The 14,021-nt window shown below is 59.0% G+C and overlaps 6 protein-coding genes and 1 non-coding gene across 7 annotated transcripts; 5 read left to right on the top strand and 2 right to left on the bottom strand.

Annotated features, from left to right (window-relative positions):
- The first annotated feature begins 69 nt into the window (after nt 1–69).
- On the top strand, nt 70–156 carry GGTG_20128. Its single transcript has one exon. It is a non-coding gene; the product is annotated as a tRNA-Thr (tRNA).
- A 904-nt stretch (nt 157–1,060) lies between these two features.
- On the top strand, nt 1,061–3,297 carry GGTG_06443 (sphingolipid C9-methyltransferase). Its single transcript, XM_009224260.1, has 4 exons — nt 1,061–1,312; nt 1,417–2,546; nt 2,637–2,745; nt 2,815–3,297. The coding sequence occupies exons 1-4, from the start codon at nt 1,208–1,210 to the stop codon at nt 3,007–3,009; spliced, it is 1,539 nt and encodes a 512-aa protein (XP_009222524.1). The 5' UTR covers nt 1,061–1,207; the 3' UTR covers nt 3,010–3,297.
- Nucleotides 3,298–3,765: 468 nt separating this feature from the next.
- Nucleotides 3,766–5,634, bottom strand: GGTG_06442 (hypothetical protein; the record flags this gene model as incomplete). The annotated part of the gene is made up of 1 exon (XM_009224259.1): nt 3,766–5,634. The coding sequence occupies one exon, from the start codon at nt 5,632–5,634 to the stop codon at nt 3,820–3,822; it is 1,815 nt and encodes a 604-aa protein (XP_009222523.1). The 3' UTR covers nt 3,766–3,819.
- Nucleotides 5,635–7,384: 1,750 nt separating this feature from the next.
- On the top strand, nt 7,385–8,586 carry GGTG_06441 (hypothetical protein; the record flags this gene model as incomplete). Its single annotated transcript, XM_009224258.1, has 2 exons — nt 7,385–7,768; nt 7,867–8,586. 2 exons carry the CDS (start codon nt 7,385–7,387, stop codon nt 8,584–8,586), a joined length of 1,104 nt encoding a protein of 367 aa, XP_009222522.1.
- A 717-nt stretch (nt 8,587–9,303) lies between these two features.
- Nucleotides 9,304–9,640, top strand: GGTG_06440 (hypothetical protein; the record flags this gene model as incomplete). Its single annotated transcript, XM_009224257.1, has 2 exons — nt 9,304–9,414; nt 9,479–9,640. 2 exons carry the CDS (start codon nt 9,304–9,306, stop codon nt 9,638–9,640), a joined length of 273 nt encoding a protein of 90 aa, XP_009222521.1.
- Nucleotides 9,641–9,873: 233 nt separating this feature from the next.
- On the bottom strand, nt 9,874–10,741 carry GGTG_06439 (hypothetical protein; the record flags this gene model as incomplete). Its single annotated transcript, XM_009224256.1, has 3 exons — nt 9,874–10,228; nt 10,469–10,640; nt 10,702–10,741. The coding sequence occupies 3 exons, from the start codon at nt 10,739–10,741 to the stop codon at nt 9,874–9,876; spliced, it is 567 nt and encodes a 188-aa protein (XP_009222520.1).
- A 739-nt stretch (nt 10,742–11,480) lies between these two features.
- GGTG_06438 (hypothetical protein) lies at nt 11,481–12,981 on the top strand. The gene has a single exon (XM_009224255.1). The coding sequence runs from the start codon at nt 12,090–12,092 to the stop codon at nt 12,807–12,809; it is 720 nt and encodes a 239-aa protein (XP_009222519.1). The 5' UTR covers nt 11,481–12,089; the 3' UTR covers nt 12,810–12,981.
- The last annotated feature ends 1,040 nt before the right edge of the window (nt 12,982–14,021 follow it).

Raw genomic sequence — 14,021 nt, 5'->3', positions numbered from 1 at the left:
AGATCCACATGCTTGATTTGTTGGGCTATATAGAGCCAAGAGAGCTATGGAGCACCATCGAGTACAACAGCCCGCTTGGCTTAGTGGTAAAGCGTATCACTAGTAGGGGAACCTTAGGATATGATAAGATCGTCAGTTCGATTCTGACAGTGGGCAGTCACTTTTGCTGGCGGTTCCGAGCTTTCACGCTACTCTGGAATCTCCTGCCCCCTCTTTTTTTCTTCTTCTTATTTTTCTTCTTTTTTTCTTTCTCCCCTGGCTAGCATTGCTCGCTACGATCCGTCCCCCACCCAGCCCAAGAAACGCTTTAGCGACCCCGGCGAAGCTGTGTTCTGGAATCCCGCCCCTGGATGCCGGCCAACGGCCCAACGATGGATGGCCAACTATCGTTCTGAACATGTGGCATCTTCTTTTCCAGCCCCGGGGGTCTTCCCGGCCGTTTGGCTCCACAGCGAGAGCTGGTTTCAGTGGGCCGCCTACGCTCCGGCCCCTACTTTGTGCGTCGCCCGATATCAACTACGAACGCTGCCGTCCGTCGATAGGGCCCCTTTTCGACGGTGAAGAAGGGACCTGGCTGGACTGGACTGGGAGGCAGGCACGGATCACTGCCGTCAATCTCTCTTCACGTCTGTGATTTCCTCGGTACCCAAAAGTAGCGTCGGGGCGTGGGTAGGGAGTGGACGAGTAAAAAAAAAACTCCCGCGACCTCGAGTCAGATCGTCTAGTCACCAAAAAGTCCAGACGGCGCTAGAAATCAAGTGGAGGGCATCGGCGGCGGGCCAAGAGGCGTGCGCTGGGCGAATTCCGTTGAGCTTCGCTGGCGCAGAAGCGGGTTCCTGGGAATTTCCCCCTTTCCTGGCCAGCCAATCTCTTCATTTCCCGCCACTCCACCCGCCCAGCCATTGCCCCAACCCCCGCTCCTCACATGGGAAACTGCCACCGGTGTGCGATTGCAATTGGCATTTGGCGGTGTGCGGGCGAACCCTTTGGGATTTGTGTGAGGTGGGCTGGACCTGGGACCTGGGCGCGCAACGATTTCGCCCACCCAAGCCGCATTCCCTATTTTTTTTTTCTCGGGGGGCTGGCCATTGGAAACCGTGGCAAACATATCTCCCCCCTTCTTCCCTCCTCCCCATGCGAAGTAGCTGCGGTCTTTCTGCTGCAGCCCAACTCGCTCTGCTGCCATCTTTGCAACAGACCTGCAACCATGGCGCCCCTCACAGAGAAGGACGTCGACTTCCCGCCGACGCCTCCACAGGCGAAGTCGACCATTGAGTCGCTGGGCGACGAGGTTGGCGTTAAGATCACCACTGTAAGTGAGCCCAGCCAGTATGGGAGGAGGAGGGGGGACGAGGCCTGCTGTTTGTTGCTCTCTCTGTGTGTTTGCTGTGGACTGACACCTTGAAACCCTCACAGTCTCCCACCATCTACAACCCTCCTCTGCCCGCCGACGGCCCTGGAGCGGCAGACTTCTCCAATGGCCTGCTCATCTCGCTGCTCGTCGGCGCCCCGACCTTCATCGCCTGGAAGCTCGGAGGCGGCCTCAAGACCACCATCTTCTTCTTCCTCCTCACCGCGATCCCCATCCTGATCGCCTACTGGACTTTCACGTCCAACTTCAGCCCGCGCGTCAACGACAAGGTCAAGCTGCCGGGCCGCCCCCTCGACTTCTACCTGACCTTCAAGAGCCCCGCCGACAAGGCCCGCTACGGCGCCCGCGGCGCCAAGATCGCCCAGGAGACCTTCCAGGAGATGTACTTCAACGGTGAGGTCGACGTCAAGGGCGACATGCTCGAGGTGCTCGAGTACCGCCACGACTGGACCACCTTCAACTTCACCGTCAACACGTTCAAGTTCCTCTTCTTCACCTTCTTCCCCGACGTGCTCTTCCACACGCGCGCCCAGGACGAGGACCAGGTCCGGGACACATACGACCGCGGTAACGACTTCTACGCCTGGTTCCTGGGCCCCCGCATGATCTACACCTCGGGCATCATCTCGGACCCCACCCGCGAGGAGACGCTGGAGGAGCTGCAGGACAACAAGCTGTCGGTCGTCATGGAGAAGATTGGCCTCAAGGAGGGCGACCGCCTGCTCGACATTGGCTGCGGCTGGGGCACCCTCACCCGCTTCGCTTCGGTCAACTACGGCGCCAAGGTCACGGGCGTCACCCTCGCCCGCGAGCAGGTCGCCTGGGGTAACGCCGGCCTCCGCGCCGCGGGCGTGCCCGAGGAGCAGAGCAGGCTGCTGTGCTGCGACTACCGCGACATCCCCAACGCCGACAAGTTCGACAAGATCACCGCCCTGGAGATGGCTGAGCACGTCGGCGTCCGCCGCATGGTCACCTTTTGGCGCCAGGTCTCGGACCACCTCGTCGATGACGGTGTGCTCTACGTCCAGGTCTCGGGTCTGCGCAAGGCTTGGCAGTACGAGGACTTCATCTGGGGTCTCTTCATGAACAAGTACATCTTCCCCGGCGCCGACGCTTCTACTCCCCTGGGCCCTTATGTAGACCAGCTCGAGGCTGCCGGATTCGAGATCAAGAGGTAAGCAGAACTACCCTAATAGCCTACAGCTGCTCCCCAGAGGTGCACGAAATTGTCTCGAATATCAATGCTGACAACTTTTAAACTTAGCGTCGATACTGTTGGTGTCCACTACTCTGCCACCCTCTGGAGATGGTACCGTAACTGGCTCGGCAACAAGGAGAAGGTTCAGGCCAAGTACGGCGACAAGTGGTACAGGGTAAGATTACCCCGGAATTATTCGCTTTTATCAACAACAAGAACACGTTCTAACATGAACTCTACACAGATTTGGGAGTACTTCCTTGCCTCGTCCGTCATTGCCTCTCGTCAGGGCAGTGCCACCTGCTTCCAGCTTGTCTGCGTCAAGAACATCAACTCGACCCACCGTATTGATGGTGTCACGACGCAGCACGGCCTTTCTGGCGCGCTCGCTGCCGCCAAGGCCGTTGGAAAGTCGGTCCTGCCGCCCTTGAAGAAGTAAAGCAAGTGCATGGCGTAACAACCTCACTTGTTCAACGCGTCTTCCGAGCCGGGCCGAGCTTCTCCGGGATGCGAAGCTCGTCTCCTACGGCGCAATGCTGTACGCTCATCTCGCGCCGAGATTCGCGAGCGATCTAGCCAACGGCCTCACTGGGTGGGGCCGCGGTAGCAAAAAGTGCTGGCAGTAATATGTACACATAGAGGCGGTAACGATGGCCCTCCTGGTTTTAGAGGGGGGGCGGGGATTAATTGAGTGGAGAGGCGCAGTGATTTGCGCCGAAGATGAAGACTGTGCCAGATGATACTTGTGAACGTGTGCCGGTTGATCATTGAACTTGGACTATGGAGCGGCGTTTCACTTATGATACTTCATTTGCTGGCTGGGCTGCATACGTGGCATGTACAGTTCCCCTGGTTGTGTAACCCACCGATGCTGGACGAGACGGAAGACATGACTGTTGTCCATTTTACACCATTTTACCATATTTTGAACATGTAATGAGATGAGACGGTAAGGGCAAGGCTCGATGAGAGTTTCTTTGTGATCTACTTTGTCACAATCCCCCCTGTTTAGAAAAGCCCATGCGTAGTGAAAGCTCATGATCATCATGAAGAGTCCCGGCTAAAGTGCCGGAATAAAAACGCCTGTACCCCATCGCAAAGAGGATCTTTTGTTTTATACGCCCAAGCGCCTTGCACCGCCGGTACCAAGGGAAAAAAAAAGGCACAAAATCGCAACGCGCCAAAGAAAGTAAACCCATATAGCAATACATAAATAAGCACACACGTCCAGAAGTTGCGGTGAGAGGCGCTACTCGACCCAGCCGCTCGCCCAGCGGCCGAGCTCGTCGTCTCGGCAGAGCCACTCCATATCCCGCTCGCGCAGGGCCAGGAGCACCTCCCAGGGCTCGGCGGCGCCCCTGGTGCCGCCGCGGCGCTGCATGACGTTCATGGAGCCGTCCGAGGCCGACCACGTCTTGCGCACAAAGTCGGCGCGGCCGTCGCCCGCGGTGGCGGTAGCGGTAGCGGTGGCGGTGGCAGTAGTGGTGCCCGGTATGGCAAAGTCGACGTCGGCGCCCATGTGCGCCCACACGCTGCAGCCGAGCCCCGCCCGTCCCGGCTGGAGCGCCCGGCCGTGCGCGCTGCCGAGCACGGCGTGCGCCTCTCCGCCGTCGCAGATGCTGCCGCTGCTGCCACCAACGCTGCTAAGGCTGGTGGCGTAGCCGCTGCTCTCGCTGCAGCCGCTGTAGCCGCTACTACTGCTGCTAACGCTACCCCTAGCGCTGCGCGTGTCCGAGACCAGCAGCTGCCGCGCCAGGGCGATGCGCTTGGGCATGTAGTCGATGTCGGCGGCTGCCGCGATGGCGCTGCGGATCCGGTGCGCCTGGGCCAGGACCGCGGGGATTGCGTCCTCGGGGACTGCTGCTGCGCCGTCATCATCGCTGTCGTCTCCGAGAGCAATCAGGCGCCGCACGCTCGCGCCGCTGTCCGAGACCATGATGGGCGCCCAGAGGTTTCCCCACGAGTCCCTGGCGCGGTAGGGGCCGGCGCGGTCGCGGAAGTCGGCGGCGGTCGAGAAGGCTGCCGGGTCGTCCGGGCTGATCCTGCGCACGCTGCCGCTGTTGCCATCGCCGCCTTTCTCGAGGCCGGCCTTGTAGCGCGCGCGGCACACGTGCACCTGCACGAGGGCGCACAGCACGTCGACGGTGCTGAGGAAGCCCCCACCGCCCGGCGGCTGCTCGAGCAGTGCCCGGCTGCGCAGGGTCTCGATCACGGCGTGGTCAAAGCGGATGATGCGGCAGACGGCTCTCCCGCCGGCACCGCCGCCGCCGGCCTCGTCCCCAAGCTCGTTGCCGCTGCTGCCGTCGCCAAAGTCGTACTCGGGGAGCTCGTCGTGGAAAACCATCGCCCACTGCTGCGCCAGCGTCCCGTCCAGGCTCTGCATCCTGCCCAGCTCGGCCTCGTAGCCGCCGCCGTGCTCGAAAGCCTGGTCGTTGTCGTTGTTGCCGCCGCCGCCGCCAAAATAGTTCAGAAAGGTGCGGATAAAGCCTCCGTCGATGATGCCGTGGTGGAAGGCGAAGCAGACGAAAAGGCCGCCGCCGCCAGCCAGCTCCGTCGCCTTGAGCGTCACGGGCGGGCACGAGGCGCCCGGCTGAGGGTGCTGCGGCGACAGCGAGAAGACGTCCTTGTCCATGGCCGAAGGCGGCATGCCCTGCGCGGCCAGGGCGGCGTAGGGCACGGCCTCGCCCCCGATCAGCGCTCTCTCCTGCATGTCGTAGAGGAATATATCCGGGCGCAGCAGCGGATCCGTCGCGGCCGCGTCATCCGGCTCGAAAACGAGCTCGAGGCTGCCGCGCGGGTCGGGCCCGGCTTCCATCATGTCGCCGCCGACCGTGTACGTCACCGCAGCCGCGCGAGCCGGGCGGAGCTGGCCGGCGAGGAAGGGCCAGCGACGCAGGGCGCGGTGCAGGCGCGTGGCCAGGTGGTCCCGGGCGGCGTCGGCATTGTAGGTGTCCTGCAGGCCAAAGGTGAAGACGAGGCGGACGTAGATGCGCGGGGCGGTCTGGTCGAGGACTGTGAGGGGCAGCGTTCTCGCGCCATTGGCGGCTAGGGTTGGGCCGTCCATCATGAGCGGGGATGGGGGGGAGGGTGTATTGGCACTAGCGAGGGGGTGGTCTTGGGTTCTGAAGCGGGGATGCGTCCTGACCTGGGCGAATCCGAGGGTCGCCTGCGGGGCCGGGAAGGTGTGAGGAGGTAAAGAGGCGCTCCTTCCTTGTTGGGTCTTGATCTGGGATTTTTGGCCTCGTGCCTTCCAGAACAAAAATTCCTAACGCTTTCGAGTTTGGTTCGAGCGACCTGAGGTGAGCAGACTGATGCTGCGGTGAAATCTCAGTGCTGGGAATCTGGGATGGTCAAACTGCCAGGGTTGGTACCCCACGTATCTCCAACCACTTCTACATGGGTAGGTACCTACCTCTAGGTATATATATCTCTCTCTGCGTAGCACACTCTTAATACGGGCTGCCTTTCTTTATCTTGAGGGTGGCCCGCTTTGGTTCTGTCACTCTGACCTCGATGTTCGTCCAGGGCTGATGCTTTTAACCTCGAGTACTTTCGAATTACTGCCACTCCGCCACAAACGAGGTTTGAAAAGTATCCACATACACAAGGCTCTTCATCAAAATCTTTGCTCAAAATGCCTGGTGGCTACCTAGTTCACGTGCCCAAACAATGGAGACCTTGGGCAATGAACAAAGAGGCATAATGCATTGTCCATTCCTGTTGTGATGATGGAGTAACCCACCTCCTGCTGCCCAGGCTTCTCTCGCACCTTAGACTGCGCTGGGTTTTACCGTTATCTCAAGTCCCCAACGCCGGGTCAAACCCCCAAGGTCAAAGGTGAGGCAGAGCGAGGTGGAGCTTGTGTTTAGAGCTCACCATCAAAGATCCGGTCTAAGCCGTTTTTGGACACGCCGGCTTCCAGCCCGACGCAACGACGATGCCCGATGATAAACGGCGTCAGGTGAGAACGTCAGATGTGTAAGTATAACGTAAAATAATTCAAGGGGGTAGCGTGATCGTGCCCGTGCTGAATTCAGGCACCGATAGCTGGGGTAAAGTTGCCTACTTGTTGGAAGATGTTGTTTTCGCACCAGAAATTTCACTTGACATGTTATTAGTTGTACTACTTTCATTTTCAGTAAATTGAACACTCATGTTTCAAGTGTTTCTGAAGAACTGCCCCGAACACATCCTAAAAGCCTTCGCACGTGGGCGAAGTGTCCTGAGCGTTTATTATGTTTACCGAGTGTGGCCAACTTTAACACCTCAAGGAGTTCCGATCAGCGTTCTTATGAATATAACAACCTTTTCCAGCTCTTGGGAGTGTTTTTGCGGTAAGGCGAAAACCAAACAGCTTCTACTTTTCCTTCGCGTAGGTACAGCTTTTAATTTCCTCGTCAAACTCTTAATACTACACATTGGTTTTAAAACGCTAAACCCCTGGTAATATTAGTGCTTTGGCTTACTGTAGCTTTGGTAGACCTTCTTAGAAGTCTGTTTCGTGCATACTGGCAAGCCCGGACCTTAGCATAAAGGCGTGTTATAATGCGTGAAGGCTTACTAGTAACTGTTTAAACCCATGCTCAAATCTCAAAAAACCACATTGCTTTCGCCTAACTCGCGATGGTTGGTTGCACTAGTCCAACTGCTAGTTATTGGGACCCACTTTATTGGCCGACACATGGCGACGTCGAGCCTCCTGATTGCATCATCCTCTTTTCTCGGTACATGGACTCAATTTCACGTTTGGCTGCCGGTTTCTTTTCGCCATCGAAAAGCACAAGCCAGGGTTTTCTAGGGCCCATGCCACAGAAATGCACGTGCACAGTTTCAATACGATCCCGCAGCTCGACCTCTCGTTGGCCGGCGATGCGGCGCAGAGGCCAGAGCTGCTCCAACAGCTCCGCCACGCGCTTACCGATGTCGGATTTCTCTACGTGAAGAACCATGGCGTCCCCGAGAAGGTCATCGACGATCTGGTCGCCGTGGCGCTCCCGGCCATCGCTGATCTGTCGGCCGAAGCAAAGGCCGAGATCTCCCTCGAGCGTTCCCCGCACTTCCTCGGCTACAGCTCCGTCGGGTCCGAGACGACGGCCGGGCTGAGTGACCACCGCGAGCAGATCGAGTTCGCAACGGAGCTGCTTGTCAGATGGAGCCCGGGCAGGCCGCTTTATGAGCGGCTGATTGGGCCAAACCAGGTGAGCGTGCAGTGATGACGCACCTCCCTTGCCATATCTCGGAAGTGCGGTGGGAATGATCTGGGTTAACTTGACGGACCCAACCCCTCGGACCCTAGTGGCCGCCCTCAAACCCTGAGCTTAGGCCGGTCGTCGAGGAATACATCCGTCAGCTCACCATTCTAGGAGACCGGTTCTTGCGGCTCGTCGCCGAGGCGCTTTCCCTGCCGCCTGCCACGTTTCTCCCGTTCCTTTCTGACCAGCACCGCCTCAAGCTGGTTCGCTACCCGGGTATAGATGCAAATGGCCCTGAAGGAGCGGAGCCCATCCAGGGTGTCGGCCCGCACAAGGACTCCTCGGGCTGGTGGACCTTCCTCCTCCAGGCCTCGCCGCCGGCCGTTGGCGGGCTACAGGCGCTCAACCGTCGGGGTCAGTGGATCGACGTGCCCAGCATCCCCGGGACCTTTGTTGTGAACATCGGCCAGGCCTTCGAGGTGGTGACGCACGGCGTTTGCCCAGCCACGACGCATCGCGTGGTCCGGCGGCCCGGCCGGGAGCAGCGCGAGGATAGGTACAGCGTGCCCTTCTTCCAGGGCGTGCGGCTGGACCTCACCAAGGGGGAGGCCCTCGATGGGCTGCGTGAACACTTCTGTGGCGATGGTGGGATGTTGGCTGGTGGGGTCCACGAGCCCAGGGTGGGAGCGGAGATCGATTCGGCCTTTTTGCGCGGTAACTATGACACCTGGGGCGAGAGCCAGCTGCGGACAAAGATTCGGAGCCACAGGGATGTCGGGCGGAGGTTTTACCCCGAGGTTTTGGAGGCTTACCTCGCGGATTAGACAGTACTTGGTATCCTGCAGCGGCTGGCTTCGATGGCGATGCATGCGGCCCCGAGATCCAGACCCGATCTGAGTGGGATGGCGAGTTGCGCCGACCGGGTATTTGGGAAGCGGTACTAGGTGCAGACTGCCTATCTTCTTGGGCAATCGGCGCTGATCAAGGATCCGTGTCCTGACGTCACGGCCTGCTAGCTGCAGCCCAAGACCGATGGCGATGATTATTGACCATCGGGTCCGTCTATCCAACCAATAATCAGGGCGAATTGTGTGCTTGCCATTATGCATGATGCATTTCGCCTCGATCCAAAATCTCATTGATGACGCGAACACCGAAGCTGTTGCTGCGTGTTGGCGAAATGATTCCGGTAAACGCCGACCGTGGCAGCTGTCCCTACCAAATCACTATCACCTCTAACAAAGTAGACTAACGACCGCCCCAAAGTCACCATGACACCGTCAACATCTCCCAAGTAGTGTTCGCGTTCGCGTCTCGGAGGTAAGCAGCCCCCGGTGATGGCGACCCGAGGGAGAGGAATGGATGGGGGAGCCGACGTGCCTAGCCATCTACCTATATAAAGCTGCCCGAACCCATGTTCTTGGGGAGGGCTTTTCCAGCTGTGCCACACAGCAATGCTTTCTTCGAGCACCGCACTCAGACTAGCCGTCAAGAGAACATCCACTGCCGCCTTTCGTCCCCTGTCCACCACTACCGCAAGAATGTCCGACACCAACCGCTCCCACGCTACCGGCGGCTCTGGCAACTCTGCCGTCCCCAAAAAGGTCCAGGAGAAGGCTCCCAAGGGCCTCGAGGAGGCTCTGCCCGACTCGGTGAGTTGCTCAAGGTGTTTACACCTACATCGAGGAGGAGTACTAACCCGAGGCGCCGTCGCAGGTCCACCCCACTGGCAAAGAGCCCGGTCAGTCGACCAATAAGACGCATGCGCTCGACAACGGCAACGACTCCATTGTCCCCAAGAAGCTCCAGGAGGTGCTCCCCGAGAAGGTCGAGTGTGCCGTGCCCAATGCCATTCACAACACTGGCGACGATAAGTAATGGGGGCCGCCCCGAAGCTAGAAGCTGGGATCCCTGGTCTTGAGAGCTCGGGTGGTTTCGTGTACTCTCAAGAATGCTAGCTCTCCAATTGTGCTTGTCCCAAAGTCAAGGCAGCGAAGGCGAATAGGGTAGTTAAGATCTACGTATAGAATACCGAAATATAATTCTATCCTGGCACTAATGCCTAGAAGTGCTTCACATACATAGCAGCCCACAAAGCCCCGCCATATTAGCTAGGAACATGTGCCCGTGACGGTCTTGGTCGCCAAGGCAGCCCATTCCTTATACTTGGGGCTGACGGCCCCTGCGTACTCGGCAAAGTACTGTGCGAACCCGTCGTCGTGGAACGTGAAGCCGATCCTCCCGGGGCACCCGGCCGGCTGCGGCGCCGCCTTGGACTGCGCGTAGCCCAGGGTGGCGTACTGGTCCGGGTTGCTGGTGCTCAGGGAGCCCGGCTCGTAGCCCTCCTCGCTCCACCAGAGGCAGTCCTGGCAGCGGAAGACGAGCTCGTAGTTGGTGTCGTTGACGGCGGACCGGATCTGCGTGACGGTCGAGTTGCCTGAGTAGAGCGCCGGCATGTAGTAGCCGCTCGCGTAGCGGAACGACGTCAGCACCTGCCCGTCGTGCGGCCAGGCCACCAGCAGCAGGTCGTCCACCATGTGGCCCGCGTGCGCGACGCCGCACCAGCCCGCCTCGTCCGGGGAGGTCTTGGAGCATTGCTGCGGCGGGTGCGATGGGGTGTGGTCAGTCAAGTTGCCGGGACATTTTTTTTTTTTCGCGAGTAGTAAGGATGACGGCGAGTGGTATATTACCAGAAACCCAATGTACTCCTTGGAGTCCGTCTTTAGCGCATCCTCTGGCAGTGCTATCCCAAAGGTGTACCCCCCGACGCCGCCCTCGCCGGTCAGGGGCGACCAGGTTACAAAGTCGATTCCGGTCTCCTGGTCCGTGTATGTCCCCGGGACCATCTCTATATACTGGGCCCAGGCATGGCCAAAGACTGCGTCGAACGGCCGTCAGGATGAATAGAGTTTCTTTGGTTTCAGCTGACCGGGACTCACGCAAGACGCCAACTGTTTTGAGAAGGGTTTTAGGATTCATATCGCTCGCTCCAAGTCGAAAATCGTAGGATTATACCGTCATTGGTTTCACTTGGTGATCTCATTGAGGTTTTCCCAACCTGCAGCACTGAACCGGGCCATGTTCTTTTTAACTATGGCGTCTCCAGCATCACCTCCCACAGTCGGGCCCAACATGGCGACGACCACTATGGCTAAATTGCGGCTCCTTCTTGCCACCCGTCTCCCATATTGGCCAGCCGTCGACGAAATTGCCTGATGCGGGCACGCGCCCGTGGGCGAATGCCCGCTGGCTCGTTTCAATTTGCGATTGTCTGGTTCGCTCCGAGTTGGCACCCCATCCGGCCAAAAGGCGTCGTCATAGGTCACAGAGCAGAGGAATCCCTCTCGAGGGACGGGCGGCTCTGCCAGCCTCTCGGGAGTCGGCCGATGACCATGACGACGGTAGTAGGGCCCGGTGAGTACTTGCCACGGAACGGCTAGCTCCGGCCCTACTCTGCCGCCACTGGCTGGGGCTTCGGCGAATTGAATTCACGGGGAGTATATCAAACACCCGTTAGCTGACCGGCGAGCCCGCGCCCGGGATGCTTTGTCTTCCCTTCCCTGCATAGCCATCCGTGCCCCTTTTTCTTGTCTCCCTTGGGCCCATGTCCAGACCTATTAAAAGCTTGCCCAACTAGGCATGTCCCTACACCCCACCTCTGCAGGGTCTTCGGGCACAGCCATAAACGTGATTCCAGTGGACCTCCTTGGTGGGGCCTGAAGCAGCCAGGCCCCCCTCAGTCGCGGGAACAGACTTCACATTGGGAAGTCCAGCCCACCTCGACCCCGGATCTTGAACCCCAATCAGGCCTGGGCATGACGGATGTCAGAGATGTGATGGGGCCAGCCGCGCGGGCCGGGCGGGCCGCGGGTTGAGCCTTGTCGTTTCCTGCCAATGGCGCCACGCTGAATGGTCATCGCCCACCCCGAGCCTCAAGCGAGCCAACACGACCAGGCGACACAGCCGCGACCGTTCCGGAAACGCAGGGTCCTGCCAAAGAGCCAGGAGCCGACTCCCAAGCGAGCACGACAGGCCAAGGAGCTCGAGATGGGGCCTCGAGATGGGGCCATTGGTGTCTCTGGCGCGCGCCTGTTGGGCATATAATCCCGAGCTGCCCGTCGCTCGTTCTCCAGGAAATTTTTTAGAAGACATCCGGCTTCATCGGTTCTCCACCCAGGTCCTTCTTTCACCTTGGCTTCTTTCGTTTTGGTTACTCGCCTCACTCCAGTCACTCTCTCGACACTAGACGATCCCTCCGTCCGCTCATATCGACTTGATAACACCCACACTTTCATTCTTCCACTTCAGCTCAACACTCTCCGTCAACATGCTCTCCCCCACCACCATCTTCGTCGCCCTCCTCTCGGTGGCCTCGGCCCTCCCTACCGAGGGCGAGCACGCCTTCAAGCCCGCCGGCCCCGGCGACTCGCGCAGCCCCTGCCCCATGCTCAACGCCATGGCCAACCACGGCTTCTTCCCGCGCAACGGCCTCAACATATCGATGGCCCAGCTCATCTCCGGCCTCCGCGACGGCGTCAACCTGGACGAGGGCGCCACCAGGGCCGTCGCCACCATCGGCATGAGCGCCTCGACCACGGGCAACCCCGACACCATCAACCTGGCCGACCTCAACAAGCACGGCGTCATCGAGCACGACGCCTCGCTGTCGCGCGCCGACACCTTCACGGGCGACAACCACTCGTTCGACAAGACCATCTTCGCCATGACCGTCTCCAACTGGCCCGACGCCAAGATTAGCATCGAGCAGAGCGTGAGGGCCCGCAACGCCCGCATCGCCGACTCCAAGGCCAAGAACCCGCAGTTCGCCATGAGCGCCCTCGCCGTCCAGGGCTCGTTCCTCGAGAACTCGCTGATCCAGGTCGTCTTCGGCGGGGGCCCCAAGGGCGGCGCCGACAAGAAGATGGTCGTCTCCTTCTTCGAGAAGGAGCAGCTGCCCTACGACCTCGGCTACAAGAGGCCCGAGAAGTCCATTACCCTTGCCGACTGCCAGGCCGTCATCGGCCAGATGGTCGCTGTCAAGGCCTAAGGTGGCATGCGCCGGTGTTTTGACGTGGGGTGTACAAAATGATTTTTCATAGACTGTCTGTTTTTGAGCGGTGCGAGGGCATAGGAAAAAAAGGGAATCATATCATACAAGTTGTTCAACAATAACGCCGATGAGACCCGTGACACCGTGACAGCATATGATTTGAGTGCTATTTGCCGGCAAGTATTGCTTGAGCTTTGCCGCGCTGGAGGACGTCGTGTCCCCTTTGCGGTGGTATTGTCCACAGTACTCTCGGGACGATTTATCTACGGGACCAGTCCCCAAGACGAGAGCAAGAGAGATCACATAACAAAAAGCCTATTTTCATTCTCGTAAACGTCAAAAACGGCGGCTCGAAGAGGATCCAATCCAGTCTACAGGACCTAGCGCTCTCTTCTCGGACGTCAAGGTCATGTAGAGCCTGGCAAGACGAGAGACGTCGAATTTTAGCGGTTGTGCGATGCAAATGACTCGATAGCTGGCTATGGAGGTCTAGCGCTACCGGAAGCGGGTATGGTAGAAACGGCTGCCGGAAAAGCGGCGGAAGGCAAGGCATGCAAACAAACAGAGAAGCCACCAACCCCCGTTCAGGTGCGGATATTCAAGGAGAGAGCTCAAAGCCGGGGATTCCGCACTTGTTAGATGGGAAGGCTGTCGTTCACTCTGCCATTGGCCGCGAGCGGATTTGGATCGGGTGAGCTGCAGGCGATGCTCGCTGGTACACGGTAACAAGGATCAACGCTCTCGATCCCCCTGCAGCCGAGATTGTGGAGAAGGCTGGCGTGGCCCCGGATTTCGTCGGAAGGGGATCATGCCATGACTCGCGCCAAGTTCGGACTGGCCGGACATTCTTTCCGTTTACGGAGATAGGAGGCAAAAAAAATCGCCATTTCGAGGTAGCGCCAAGAGCACCCCATGTTCAGCCCCTACCAAATAAGGCCTAGCCTACATTTCTTTTTTAACATCAGTCGCAGCACAAATTCGAGTCCGCCCACACGCGTTTTAATCGATTGGCTAGTGCATACCCCTGGCCCCTGCCCTCGCTTCACGAGTGACCTCCCCACTGTAGATTTATTTAACCCCTCACACCTCCGTAGGGCGCCTTCCATACTCCGGCATCGATATCACCGTCCCTCGCGAACGGGCTGCTTCACATGCACGACAACCAGACCTCAAACCGACAGACACTCTTAGGAACTTGGCTCTCGTCGA

This window comes from Gaeumannomyces tritici (genome assembly GCF_000145635.1).
Source record: "Gaeumannomyces tritici R3-111a-1 unplaced genomic scaffold supercont2.3, whole genome shotgun sequence".
In the NCBI taxonomy this organism is placed as follows: domain Eukaryota; kingdom Fungi; phylum Ascomycota; class Sordariomycetes; order Magnaporthales; family Magnaporthaceae; genus Gaeumannomyces; species Gaeumannomyces tritici.
This window is presented reverse-complemented; position numbering and strand designations above follow the sequence as displayed.